This window comes from Colletes latitarsis, chromosome 6, assembly GCF_051014445.1.
Source record: "Colletes latitarsis isolate SP2378_abdomen chromosome 6, iyColLati1, whole genome shotgun sequence".
In the NCBI taxonomy this organism is placed as follows: domain Eukaryota; kingdom Metazoa; phylum Arthropoda; class Insecta; order Hymenoptera; family Colletidae; genus Colletes; species Colletes latitarsis.
Window position 1 is genome coordinate 16,996,653 of NC_135139.1, and position 15,097 is coordinate 17,011,749.

The following is a 15,097-nucleotide window of genomic DNA, read 5'->3' on the forward strand; positions in this document are numbered from 1 at the left end:
TGACTCGAAAACGTAGTAGGAACTAGTTTATCAGATTTAATTAAATTAATACTTACCATTTTATCCACTATGTAACTTTTTTAATCTTATAGTTACACATTTTACATTAAGTATTTTACTAAATCATATAGTCATCTAAGCGTTAAATAAAATCAACTAATCGTGACCTAACTTGGATATCAGTCCTATTACAGAGAAATGCAAAAGTCATCATTACGAGTTCGATCGTGGAATTTGACTAAATTAAATCCCTATCTTCGATCGGATCCAATCTACCTGACCTCAAATAACGCGTTTCTATAACGCGAGGCGGCAATTTTCAAAGGCGAGACACTAATATCATTCTAATTGTTTTCTTTTTTGCGCGGCGTAGGAAGTATGCGAAACAGTCGGGAGTCCTTGCAGCTGTGCTTCTCAGTTCCTCACAAAGAATCCTTTTATTATCATATGGTCGTTCCGACCGACTCTCGACGAAATTTCTTCCGTATCGAAGCGTGACGAAATGATCAATGAAACGTGAAAAAAGTGAAATCTCTCTGTAGCATGTATGAACCGATTCGTCATTGCTTTCGATTCTATTATACCGGACATAGATATAATGCGCGAGAACTGTACTCACCATCGACGTGAAATAGAACTTCTCGAATTCCCTCTCGTGATGTCGCGCCGACGTCAAATTTGTCGCAGCGTGCTGCGCGTGTTTCGACAGGATGTCCTCGCCCTTTTTGCACAACCAAGACAGCACCTGCAATCGAAAACAGCAATTAGTCGATGAAGTATTAAATAATGAATGGTACTTTCTTCCCTCTTTAATTATTTCTGAACAATTACCATGTAAATAAATTTATTATTCGTTAAACTTTTTTTTCGAGCACTCGTTCCGATCAATTTCCCTTCGTTAATCTTTCTGTCATAGTTATTTTACTAATTGCACCGTGTATACGAGCAGACTTTAAAAATTTTTATTTTTAATTTTGTTTGATTTTTTAAATTTTTCCAACATTCTTAGAATTTCTAAATATTCTTCACTAAAATGCACTTTGTTTGCATTTTGAAACATTAAAATCCTCCAATCCGTTCAGGAGTTATGATTTTTTAAACGTACACACGACATTTCAGGGGAATCAGACAGACATTGTCAGACATTATATTTTCGTAAAGAATTTTTTTCTCAAAAGTGCGTAAGATTACGGGGGTATGTGTATTCACCAAAAATGATTGTAATTGATCTCTGCAACCAAAAATAATTTTTCCAGAATGATGTGGAACTTTTCAATTTCGCCGAAAAATATCAGCACCTATTCGAATTTTTTTCTTGAATACGCATAGGATTTCGGGGGTATGTTTATTTACCAAAAATGGTTGAAATTGCCCCCCATAGCCGAAAATAATTTTTTTAGAACGATTTAAAATTTTTTTTTTCACCCGAAAAACTTCTGCACCTACTGTCGATTTTTCTTAAAAATTCGCTTTTGATTTTTAATAAATTTATTTGACGTTCTACGGAAATGTTCTTTAATACTTTTTTGTAAGTATTTACGAAAACTTTGAAATCTGGAAAAATATGATCCTGAGAAAAATGTTTTGCATGTCATGATCTTTGATATCTGTCCTTTCGAACTATGTAAATAAGATTTTTTCTGTTATAGAAAATAAACAAGTTGCTTGAGATAATGGAGTTGGTTTGTATTGTAATAGTTAAGACTGATTTGCCTTTCATATGGGAACGTTCCTCATTCCTGGGAAATGAAAATAGAAACCGAGGTTATAATCGTATTTTGCCATGTATAAACTAGAAATTCTAATATAAATAATAGAGAGTAGCAGGATGTGAGTAGATTTGCAGACGGCTTTTCTTCCAGATTTCTATCACAATTTATTCTATAGAGAAGAAAACTCGTAGTACAGTGTTAAAAGTATTTATTCTTATAGTGTCGAGTAACTTTTCCAAAATTATTATTGTATCACTAATACGAATCTCACTTGCGGCACAAATCATTTTCACTATTTATATTTATGCTCTAAGAAATCCATAAAAATATTCAATATCAAGTTTCAGAAGTTTTTAGCGTAATTTAAATTTGTTCTTGACAGTTTAACGCGAAGCATAATTCGATCGTGAAATTCAGATTGTAATTTTAATTGGACAAATAACACATCGAAAGCTGTTAATCATTCGTCCGTTAATCGAAATCGTTACCTGTATAAGAATTTCGACCATCTCCGGTTCCGCGATACTTTTCGACGGTAAAATACGCGCTCGATGGCGTCGGTTAAGTTTCACAGCATGCAACGGTTGCCACCTCCCGATACACAGTTGCAAAATGTAACGCGGCAAGACAGTGAGTAATTAGTGTCTGGTTGGATTCGTTAAATAATTAAGAACGGTTGCAGCTGCTACGCGTTCAGCAGCGGCAGGCCCGGTTATTTATGAACACCGTCGTAGATTGCATGTAAAACGTTCGAATAAATGACAGTCTAGCTTCCATTTTACGTTCCTCGCGTTCCCACAATAAACGCCGCCTTCGTATTAAGCACGAATCATTTATTAATAGAAGATCGAGATAAAGACTGACTCTCGTTTTAATGCTTACATTTTATTGCCTCGCGGACATCGCGATATACGATATTTCCGTAACGATGTTCCCACAGTCGGCATACAGCAATATTTCACGAAATCAATGACGCTCGTACTCGATCCGATATTATTCTACAGAATTTTACCGGGGACTAGCGAATCCCGTTGTTTCATAATTACCCCTTTGAGCAGCACGAACGTACGCGAGTTCGAGTTCCAGCGTGACTCTTAATTGATCGTTTAAAAGGAATTTGATTGTTCCCCGAGGCTCGTTTTCCAGAATCAGATACCCGCAAGACCGTAACCATGCAGGGTCAGAAGGAAAACAGGCCTCTGGCCGCCGTTTTATGAGGGTGCAAACTTCTTTCAAATTGGATATTAAAAATAGTAAAAATCCAGTCTTCAAAAAATTTTTTATTTACTTTTATTACTTTTAACTAGGTCGATTATTTATTATTAGAAATTCACTATCTTGTTACTACAAAAATACTTATAAAATATATTTAATATATAATTTTTCCGTAAGTAGACTTGAAATATTTCTGGACCGTTAAGGGTTAAAATTGTACCATCGATAAATTTTCAATTTATCTAAAATTTGAGACCATGTTGTTTCAGAAAAAGTTTTAGGACTCTTCGAGTACGATTATTAGGTATTGCTGACACAGCGAATTTATCCGTCGATTTTCCAGTCAGGGAAATCAGGTCCCCGGAGATTGCCTCACCTGTCGATCGACGCGTTACCTCGGAGGCACCCTCGTCGAAGGGATTCGCGAGTGCACCTTCGATAATTAGATCGCCGGTACGGGCGTGTCACGCGTGATTAATGATTCGTCGTTGCTCTCGGACGTGCTGGCGAGCGAAAAGTACGCGAGAATAATTAACGGGAGCAGCCCGGGCAGGAGAATGGCCGACGACGACGGTGGAAGGAGATACGGTGTCGGCGTCGTTGACGTCCTCGACGAGAAACACGGGCCCAAGAGAAGGGACCCGTTTCCGTTCCGCTGGAGGGGCCGCGAAACGACTTCGATCATAAGCAAAGTCGCCGTTTTTCGGGTCACTGGGCCGCGTTAGGCGGACGACGATCGAATATCGTCGGCCAGAGGCGTGGAATGTCGCGGTGAGCCGAGACCGGGGATTAATTCGCCCGAGATTTGGTCTGACGTTTGAAAAAGTGTACCGGTAATTGCCAACTGAAGTCGTGGAAGTAGGTGGAGGATCGTTATTAAGGAACAATTGATGGGGAAACAAGAGGTGGCTGGCACGTATGTGCTCGCGGAACGGACGAGTAACTGTGCTTTCGTAATTAGTATTGCGTTATACTTATAAAACTTGTTATTACTTCGAAAGTAACCCGGTATACGCTGGGCCCAAAAATTGTTTCCCTACTAGTAGAAAGGGTTAGATTGGATGATTATAAGCGAAAAAACAAATAGAGTAATGATTCTTAAAATGAACACGTGATTCGTAAATTGAACATTTCTATCCCTCTCAACTGGGGGGATCTCCAATGATATTGCTGTGTACAAAAATCTGCTGATGTCGAAATTCGCCTCCACTGTACGAAAAATGAACACATCGACGATGTTCATTTTAAGAATCATTACTAACGATTCCAAGAATATGTAAGCTGCACTCATATTAACAATCAGAATGTGCAGCTGTCATCATTCTTTGTTACGGAAAGAAAGAATCGTCTCAATTTTGAATTCCCTTTCTCCCACAAACTTAAAGCGAAAAATAGTCTAAACACGATCACATTCGACCTTCTTCAAGCTACATAATGGGAAATATGAACTCATTAGTTGTATTCGATCGAAAAGATGGGTCCCCAGAGCCGAAAAGGCAGTGGGACCGATTCGTTGCGTTTTATCGAGGTAGAAACGCGTCGTTTTAGCGAGGTATCGTGGTATCGAAGAGTCTCGAGGCCATATCCCGTTAAGGGATAACACACACGGGAACTTCTTCGATCATAAGAGCCCGGGAGTGCAGGTTATGCGGGTCACTGGGCCGCGGTTAAGCGAACGACGATCAAATACCATCATCGGTGGCCGTGTGCACGCGCCCACCGCGTCGTGAGGTGTGTGCAGGTGCGAGCGGACGAGCGTGTGCAAACGAACATCGGGCACCGTGGTGCCACGACCCCGCGTCGCGCGGACCCGTGCGTTTTATCTCGCCTTCGCGCGCGCATGTTAAACCGTGTAAACACGCGCGAGTGTGCACGCCTAACGGCCGATAGATAGGTATTTAGGTTCGCCCGCGGCGCGAGCCGCTTCCGCCTGCGGTGCATCTTCTCACGAGAGGACTATACACTCTACGCGCGATCTTATCGATAGCGGGGAATGCCCGACGCTCGGCGACCAGACTCCACGATTCGAATTAAGGGGTTACGATACCATGAAGATCCAAAGAAAAGACACTTCTAATTTTCTTCGTGGAAAACACGACTGGACGTTGGCAAATTTCCACGTGGAAATATGTAATATTTACTCTCGATGCGTTCGTTATTCCCTAAAATATCAATTTTGACTTTTAGAGCAATGATTCGTAAAATGATCGTGATTCGTAAATTGAACATTTCTGTTCTCCTCAACTGGCGGATTCTCCTCGAAGTCTGTGAAGCGTAAAAGACGATATTTAACAAATCGATAAAGATTTTTATCGAACATATCAAGTCTATTGCAACATCAACCATAACACAGACACCAAGATTTCACTTTCCAGAAGAGATATAGAGACAAGAAAATAGATACGAGTTCAACGGATCTCAACGTGGAATTTTATGGATAAAATTATCAGTTTTCTCGTATTCAAGATCCCCGATCGTTACGTTCTCGGTTTATCTTACAATTACTGGCAACACGATCCGTATCGTGGCGAGCAAACGTTCGTTTACGACCCGGAGCAACGGTACGGTGCATCAAAAGTAAAGCGACAAATTTTACGACGAGCATTCGTAGCCCTTATCGCGGGGGACATTTTCGTTCCAGATAAATACCGAGAGTTTCTTTTCCGTGGCCCGATGAAGACCTTCTTCTCCGTAACGATGCACCTTCCCCGAAACACGTGTTTTACGATGCCGCCCGGTTTGGCTTTCGGGACGAGCCTCGTTTTATCGTTCCACATTCGCGCCGCGGACGAGATGGAAAGGACGTCGAACCAGGAACATGATCGCTTAGCTCGGAGACCTGTCGAGACCCAAATTTTTACCCGCGACCGCGGGGTGCTCCGGGCTCGTTTCATCTCCCTTTCACGCGACCCCCATTCGAATCGAGCTGCTTTATATCGATCACCAACGAACGATAAAAAAACTCCAAAGGATACTCTTTAATTAGACAACTCATGTTTTTTCTTTTAACAAGTGCATTACAATATTTCTGTATAAAATAGTTAATAACGATATACGAAGTCCGCCCTTACTAGAAATCGTAAACCTGTACGTTCCATCAAGAAGTTCGAGACTTTCTCTAACTTCACACAATGTAAATATGTAGTTACAAATAGGTGCATCCCATATACAAACTAAATAAATAAGATAAAAATATTAGTTTTGATTGTACAATACAACAGTAATTTTTATTTAATAGTATTCAGTTTATATTAAAGTTTCTCACGAGGAGTTCGTTTAATTTAAACGATTTTAGAAAATATTCTGAGTTTAAACAAATCATCAGTGACCACCATGACTTTAATAAAACGAGTTTCAGTATATTCAGTTTTAATAAATACATTAAACAATTTTAATTTTAAAAACTCAACTGCAAATTTGAAAATACATTTTCCTAAATTCTCCATTCATTTTTCTCCCTTTAATCTACGTTAGACCGAACTTCGTAACAATTTTCGAAGTGGGAACGTTTCGAAGCACGGATGGTCGCGTCGATGGTGTTATCGCATCGACGCCACCTGAATAAGTTTATTCGACTTAATACCCGGAGACAGGGGATTGGATCAATGGCTGGAAGCGTCGGATCGGTCGCACAGGTTGAATCACCCACGCGGGAATCCGTGATTCCCTATCGTTGAAAGTTCGCTTGATTTTCGCATCGATAGGCGCGTCGTTCGTTTTATCGGTCAGGACGGTGTCAGGCGAACGGCGAGATTAACGTCAGTTTGACTTACATGAAGCTACATCGACGAAGTACGCGAGGGATTGATGCCGGATACTGTGTAAAGCGCGTATTTATAGACTCCTCGCCGGTCGAAGCACCGCTTTAGCGGAGAACTACACAATGGCTTGTGAAATGGGGCCTGTTTGTCAACTTTCGTAGAGACTGCTTTTAATTCTTCGTTTTAAATCGATGCATCAAATTCTGATCGATCGATCGTCACCTTACTTTTCTTACGTACGAACTAACATTAAATTTCTATTTCTATTTATTAATTTTAAGTTGTACGTTCGTCAAATTTCAAGAAAATCTATCGAAAAGAAGGTTGGAAACGTTATGATGATTAATAATAAATTTTCAGTGGCTATAAACAGTTCTATGTAGCATTCTATGACCAAATGTGTATACTTACTACATTTTCATTAGTGATTCTAAAAACATTCGATCTAAATCCACTTCGAAATGGTATTACTTTAAATATAGACGATCAGAGTCTTTATATTCTTGGATGACGATTTAATTTGAGACCGCGTGTGCCCATAGTGCGCTCAATTTATCACGCGTCAGCATAAGTAGAAATAGTCAGTAATGGACAGACGCGCCAGGCAAATCGTACTCCATCGCTCGAGCATTCAACAAATTTTCGAATTCAATTATCTTGGAAACGAAACATTATATGAAAAACTTTCATTCCGCATTTTCGATTTATTTTTTCACGCAGAATCACCCCCCTTTTCAGAATTTGCATCTATGTATTTTTCGTTGTGGTTGCCATGTATCTAAATAAAATAAGGATTTATTAGGCTACTACGAACTGTTAACTAATTCAATGTTAACTAATTGGAAAAGTGTTTTTCAACATGATTATGTTCGACCATATAGCACACTGAAGATCAAAAACCACAGATGGGCACGTTTATTCGAATTATTCATAAGATCCATTTATATCAACTTATTCGTAATGACTCTTTTAAAAATTAACCTGATGTGATTAGTTAGTTGAACATTTCCATCCCTCTGAACACATTCAGTGAACTTCTAGGCTCAACAATGACGCTCTATATAAATACGAAAGCTGACCTGAAGTAATCTTCATTTAACGAATCATTGCCATAAACGGAAACAAATCGCGAATAAAAATGGTCACTCTGTTTAAGTAAATTTCTTTAAAACTACATCGATATTTTACTCAACCCAACGGTACGACAGAAACGATAGAACGAACTAATTATTAATTTAAAGAGCTTATCGTGCCTCAAATTTCGAACCGTCGAGCGTGTCCCTGTTGCTCCACGGACGCTGCAACGTAAATACGTTGCATAACGTCGTATTCAATCGAAGAAAGTGCGCACGCGTACGGCGGGGACACGTTTGGCCTTTCGTCTGAAAAATCGAAGCCGCTCGATGATCGTAAAAAGAGAAACGAGCGACGGGGATCGCTGGCAGCCATCAATCTTCGCGACGTGCGTCGAACAATTACTCGCGCAATGAACAGGCCGTGAAATAGTGCTATTCGACGTGGAAAAAAGAGGGTATCCGAAGTTCGATCGCCGAAATTCACGTGGTACGAAAAGACCGGCGCGTTGTAAGCCCCGATAAGTATGCCATAGTCGCAATCAACGTCTCAATGAGTAATCGCACCGCCTAGGGGCACTCTTCCGCTCCATTCTCGGTCTCGTTGGCGCAAGGTGACCGAGATGAGAGACGACATTCGTTTCGGTCGTTCTCAATGGAGCAACGATCGCCCGTAGGAAAGAAACAATTTCGGCCGCGCATGGATCGCCCCTCGAATTGTTTCAACCGTTAATATCCTGCGCGCGATGATGTACGATCGCTTCCTCTTTCGCGTTTCACGCTTCCATTCGGCGATGCTCCATTTAGCGCGCTCTCAGGAGCAAACGTACGCGATGCACGACTGTTCGATTAACCCTTTCGCGGCCTGAAACATTTTTTATATCTCGATTCGACGAGTCCATCCGTAATTTGGCTCTACTTGCATCATCTCGCGTAGGAATTAATCGACGTGTTCCGAAAATGGAGAAAAATCATGAAATAGGGAAGTCTGTGTTTTATAAATCTTTTGTATCTTGAAGTATTAAATAGCGAAGGGACGGAAATTAACAGCAATTTAATGTAATAATTTTTTTCCACCAGGAAAGTAATTGTAAGTAGAGAAACCGAGGCAAAGAATTAATGCACTTCCTGTCTCTGGTTTGCGTGCCGTGCGATATCGTTGGACGTAAGAGGCAATAATTCCGTGTCCTCAAATAATAATGAATGATCAAATTTTCGATACACAAGAGCTTGATGTAAGGTAGAACGTGATTTATCCCTTACCGTGACTATTACCGGTGAAAATTGTTTGACAGACAAGCAACTGGATGCAATTTTTGTAGTGCAATGCGTTTGAAATAGAATGGTAGGTATTACATGACGAATTCATAAATTATGTAACCCGTTCCAGTATGCTCGACGAGTGACACCGCGGCACATAAATTATACGTGATCAATGTACAGGTCGATTTTTATCGGCCGCTGGCATGCAGTTCGTGATTTGAATATGGCGGTACACGGGCACGCAGCGATATTGTGGCACGGTAACGAATTGGGTTAGATGATAAGAATCGACTGTATCTGCATCATTTTAATAGCGTTCGAATGCTCCGAACGATTGAAATCGCTTCCACGAATTCGTCGTGCAAAAATGGGATCCCGTGATTTATTTTTAGGCGTTATGTAATTAATAATCGATTAGTTGATGCTTTCATTTTATAAGAATACTAAGATACTTAATACAAGTTTGGTCTAACTGAATAGAATTAGTTGGAGGTATAGTTGTCGGACCTAGTACGGAACATTCTACTTCGGTTATTCTAGAGTCGTACAAAAACAGAAAAAGAAGTGTTTACAGATATTATTTACAAATTTGTTTAGTAATTAGAATTGTTACAAATTAAATTACCCAAATAATTCACTACTTGTTGTAATATTTTAATAAACAGTCTAGCAAAGTGTAGTAAAAGTATAAATATTTTACATGCGTGTAATTTCGAAGCCACTCATGTTTTCTGCATAATTGAGCCACTGTTAGAAGCGGCAAAGCTTCCTCTTTAAAATGGTTTTTGAATTTTGTCAATCCGACTTTTCGTTTCGGAGATATATTAATTTATGTAAAAGGTAATTTTTCTAATTTGAACTATCTCTGTCTCTGACGCGTCACGCCAGACCTCTTACTATTTACTACGGTCACGTGCGCGGTCAATGACCTCACGCCGACGTAAACAAACGCTTCGACCCCTTCCGGAACTAGCCACCGCATTAACTTGAAACTAAAATCGCTATATCTCCGGAACTAATAAAGCTATCGACTCTCACAAATGCTCATTTTAAAGGGCATATTATCCTCTATCCGATGCACATATAAACTATTATTAATCACGCTGTTTTCAATGTGTATTTTGAAATCTAATTTTGAAATCAATTTAAAAAGCAACTTTATTATATTATATCAGGTTAAATTTAGATTTTGATAGATAATATAGAAAATAAAACAAGTGTACGCTTCTTGTAACGGATCGATTACATCGATAAATACTGTAACGGGCTGTGTAGCAGCTTTGAATTCTCCTCGTGTAAATACCTCCAGAATTCAGGAACTGTTTCGCGGAGTGAAAAAAATGGTTCGCCGACAAAATGATGCTGCCGGCTATTAATACACCGGCGGAATCCGATTGCAGGTGTCGGTCTGATTGGCCAACGCCGGCCGACCGCGATTAAACAGAACGAGAACGAGAGGTGGCGGCGATGCACGAAGAAGCGCGCCAGGTAATGAGGATACAATTTACTCCTAATAAGAAGATACCCGTCATATTTTACGAGCAAACTGGCCGCTTCCGCGCCATGTACGGCGTCCCCGTGCGTAAAACCCGTTGCACCGACGCGTCGGGGCCATTAAGAGGCGCGAATGTCTTAACGAGAAGGACCGCGAGCGAAACGTAATCCCTGGATATCGCCTCTTCCGAGGCACCGCGACAGCACAATGAAATCCCCCGCGTATAAAATACTATATCCTGGGCCGTACGCATTTTATGCTCGCAACGAGCCTACCGTGAAACGATCGCGGGAACACGCACGGTAGGCGTGTGCTCGATTGTAAATCGTTCTGCGAAATTAACGAGGCTCGCGTCGATTCCAGCTCCTCGATATAACGACCTTTTTCCCTTTTCCCGGGACGTCGGGGACCATCGTCGGGCGGAGACCGCGGAACGATCTCGATGAAACTGACGTTACGATGTTTGCGACCGACGATGGAAATTTTAGTTCTCAATAACCAGTTCAGGATTTTGATCGTAAACATTGGTTATTGGTTTAAAAAATTCAAACTGTAACTCGGGAATGAAAACGTAGATTCTAGTTAACGAATCGATCTAAAATCGTTAGTAATCTCGTGGAAATGAAATTTGCTTTACTTCGGCGAGGAATAATTTTCTTCTCGAAGGTTGGATTATTTATAGCGTAGACAAACTTGAAATAATTATCGTGCTCGAAGTCCCGGGGGTTGTTGTGGGCCCTATTTGTAAGAAATTATTTATGAATGATTTCGATACAAGTAATGGCTGAAGTTATAAAACATGTATAAATAAAATTCGTTTATGGATTCTGTGGAGAGAAGAAACAGAGAGGAGAGTTAGTTGACAACGACCCGGCGACGAGAACAGATAGATATAAAATCGGTAATGCTAGCGAGTAGTAGAACGTAGTATAAAATAAATATATAAATCTTTATGTTGTATAACGATCGAACTAAATGAATGTATAAATCATAATTACTCTACATCTAGTGTTGATTATTGTTTCTTGCGATTCACCATAAATTCTATAGTTAGTCAAACTCGGTAAGCGATCCGAAGACAAATCCTCGTCGGGATTAGGGTTAAACGATTTGCATGGGAGGGAGAAAGAAGGAGAACGAGGGGTAAGAAGGAAACATAGAGAGTCAGCCTTGGAAATTGCAGCCGGAATCAATTTGATCGCGAGTTGTTTGTATCAGTCCGAGTCTATTTCAACTCTAATCGCGTTCCCTCCTCTAATGACAGTGAACACCGGCGTGTACCACTGTGTTCCACCGCCGACCTACCTACCGTGCGTCGGATAAGGTGATTCAAAGTGAGGAGAGCTGCTTTCAGCCGAAGTAGACGGCAACTGATTACGCAGTTTCGAGGAAGAGAACCGCCGGTGTGCATCGTATATGGAAGGAAGGGTTCTCCGCTTGGGACTCGAGATTATAGTTATTACTGTAATAAAGATACACGGTTTGTTTGCTCTCGAACACAGTGGAAAAGGGATTCCTCCGCCGGTCGCCCGGAATGCCGCGATTCATTCGCCCGGCCTCGCGGGAATACAAGCGTACGCGGCGTGTAATAAAATGTTTACGCTTCTAAACGACCTTTTGCATACTCGGACGCCACCCGAGCGCGTGTTATTTCTTTTCGAGTCGCCTACTCGCCGACACCGATACAATTAGTGGACTCAAGAAATTTACTTATCTTAATAAGCGGTACTCGAATTTTACAAACTGGATAGTTTCTCGACGAGAGAAAATACAGAAAGAATTAACACATTAAAGCCAAACTATACACGTGTGACAAATGTTTTAACAATTTTCATAAAATGTAATAATAATATTCTAACTTAATTTTCTGTCTATCTTTATTCCAAATAACACGTACTAAAAAATGTAATAATTATTAATTCCAAAACGAAACAGTTACAAAATACCCCATATTAGGAATTTTATATTTTGTGGAAACAGTCTTAATTCGTAAAAAATACTGTCCCAGTCGTTGCTCGGATTTCACAGGGTTAAGTACAAAAGGTGAAATTGTGCTTCCATTTTTGGAGATAACAGATGTCGCCTGTACAACGACATAAATTTTCCCCTTTCTTTGGCGCAGCTTGGAACGTTAGGGGGAGAGTGCAATTGCTAATGAAAGATTAATGATACTCTTAGAAAACTATCGAAGAGGCTGGAGCGCGACAGAAGAGAGGGGAGGGGAGATGTCTGGCTATTTCTTTCGGATCATCGTTGTCCTCTCGCGGACACGTAACTCTCTCGGCCCGAACACGGTTCTGCTTTTAGCACAGCGCAAGGTGAGAGTGCATTTTATGGACAATTAACGATCGTTCCCACGGGAACACTTTGTCGAGGAAACGCCGTTTCGCCGATCTTGCGTTCCCGCTGATAAGAAGCGGATCGAACGTGACCAATTAAAGGACGCCTTGTACGAGATCAGTTTTCGTTTTACATACTCCAGGACTTCGAGGAGTTACCGGGTTTCACCCTCGAAATGTAAAAAACTTCGCGACCCGTTCTGGCTTTCTATTCCGTTGCATAACACGGCTCGTTCCCGAATCGGAATCGTACGACGATCGTTTATCGGGCTGATTACATGCCTCCTTCGTGTGACAAACGCTCGGTTGCAACCGCGATAACGACGATATTTTGACGGCAACGATCAACTGGAACGACTGTTCACAAAAAAAATTGATCGAAATTACATTCTGTTCTTCGTGAGAGCCTTCGTTTTCGAGATAAATACAATTTACTCGAATAAAACGTCAGGAATAAATTGCTACATGTTGGGACTTATCGTTGTTATCAGTGTGAAAGTTTTCTGAATAATATTCCTCAAAATGTTAAATACCACCAATCAATTTTATCAACATATTTTTATTCCCAATGTCAAATAAAGAATATTCATAAATACTAAATTAGAATTTGGGAATATATCTTGACCATAATAGACAGTAATAAAATTAAATTTGATGCTTGTAATATATTTTATTAAGATTGTTTCGAACATCCAACCTTTGGACCCATTTTTCACAAAAACGAGGGCTCTCGCGAAAAATATTCACAGCCAGATTTCGACTGCTATTTTCTCGTTAAATCGTTCCCCGGAGGGTGTTTTCGCCTCGACGAAGGTTCTGAGGTTGAAGAAGCAATTTCAGAAAATACGTTGTAAAGCAAGGAAGTTATCACCGTCGTTCCCCCTAATCCCCCAACCACCCTCGATAAGATAAGGCTCGCGAGCACTTACGCTGTCGGAGTTGCGGCGCATACGCGCGTGGAAACTAATTACAAGAGGACCGGAGCGTTTACACGCGGAACGCGGCGTTTACAGGCTAGCCCGGCTGTTTCCTGTTTACAAGCGACACAGGGAGCATTGTTCGATTCGGTGGCAATGGCTAGGTGATCGCGCGAAGAAGGGAACACCGCGTGCCAGTGATACGTTCCGTTAATTACGCCTTTTCTAAGATTTTCTGGATCCTGTTCCCACGACGAGAATGAAAAATGAAAGTGGAAGCGCCGCGAAACGTCGCGTACCGCGCGCGTGAGAAGTTCTTAAAGCGCCCGTGATCGCGTTATAATTACGGGATGCTTTGCGTGAGATCGAGAGGAGGGAGTGGATCTTGCCAGTCTGTACGTACTCTTGAGAACTCGAGCACAATGCTATTTAATAATTAACTTCTTTGCGCTTCTGCGCGGCGAATTCACGCTTCCTCGCAGGTATTTTTCGGTTTAATTGAATACGACGTTGGAAATACAAATGTACAGAGTCCTCTTGCAATTATGTAGAGATTGGAGTGAAATTATATTGTTATCAATATCGGGTCCAAGTAAAGTCTGTCCTCTATATTAAACTGGCGAGTTAAAGAATTTGTGGACTATGTTGTACGATTTTAATATAACTGCTTTTTGTACCTATACGTTCATGTATTTCTTTCATATAACATTGGTGTTATATGTCTTTTATTTATATTGCCACTGCTATCTGGAATCTGCAGTCAATCAAAAGACATACTATAGCAGAAAATTATTTTATTTGTATTAACAAAGTAAGTAATTCACTGATGGATAAATTTATAAGACACTCTGAAAATGATTGAGTCACGAGTTTAATATTACTACAGTATTAAATTTCACAAAACTTAAATTATACAAGTGCATAAAAGACGAGGTACCAAAAGTGCTGTTATTGAAATTTAATTTAATTTTATTTCTAGATATGCAGTTCGACAATTTTATCTCTCTTCGAGAACTTTTTATCGATTTTTCAAACAGAGAAAAAATAAAATAACAATGACCGTTGGCAAATATTCAGCAACAAAGGGTACTTTCTGAAAGGATAATATCACTGCATGACCTCGGGTCGGTTTATACTAACCGTTGAGTCACGGTACAGTCGAGATTCAGTCAAATATTATTTTATGCTCTACTGCTTGCCATCCTTCACGCTCCACTCGCGTTTAGCCCTTCGAATCGCATCTGGACGTGTTATGGCAGGACGGTGACAGGTACTAATTTAACATCCTTTCAAAGTATGACTACTTTCATGGAAAAGGGTTG

General features: G+C 40.5%; 1 protein-coding gene across 5 annotated transcripts in view; it reads right to left on the reverse strand.

The window, feature by feature from the left end:
- Nucleotides 1-15,097, reverse strand: part of LOC143342924 (uncharacterized) — a 432,164-nt gene that overhangs the window by 71,632 nt on the left and 345,435 nt on the right. For all 5 annotated transcript variants that reach the window (XM_076767255.1, XM_076767256.1, XM_076767254.1 and 2 more), the window contains exon 13: nucleotides 620-745. In XM_076767255.1, coding sequence (XP_076623370.1) covers nucleotides 620-745 — 126 coding nt within the window. The remainder of the gene's footprint in view (nucleotides 1-619; nucleotides 746-15,097) is intronic.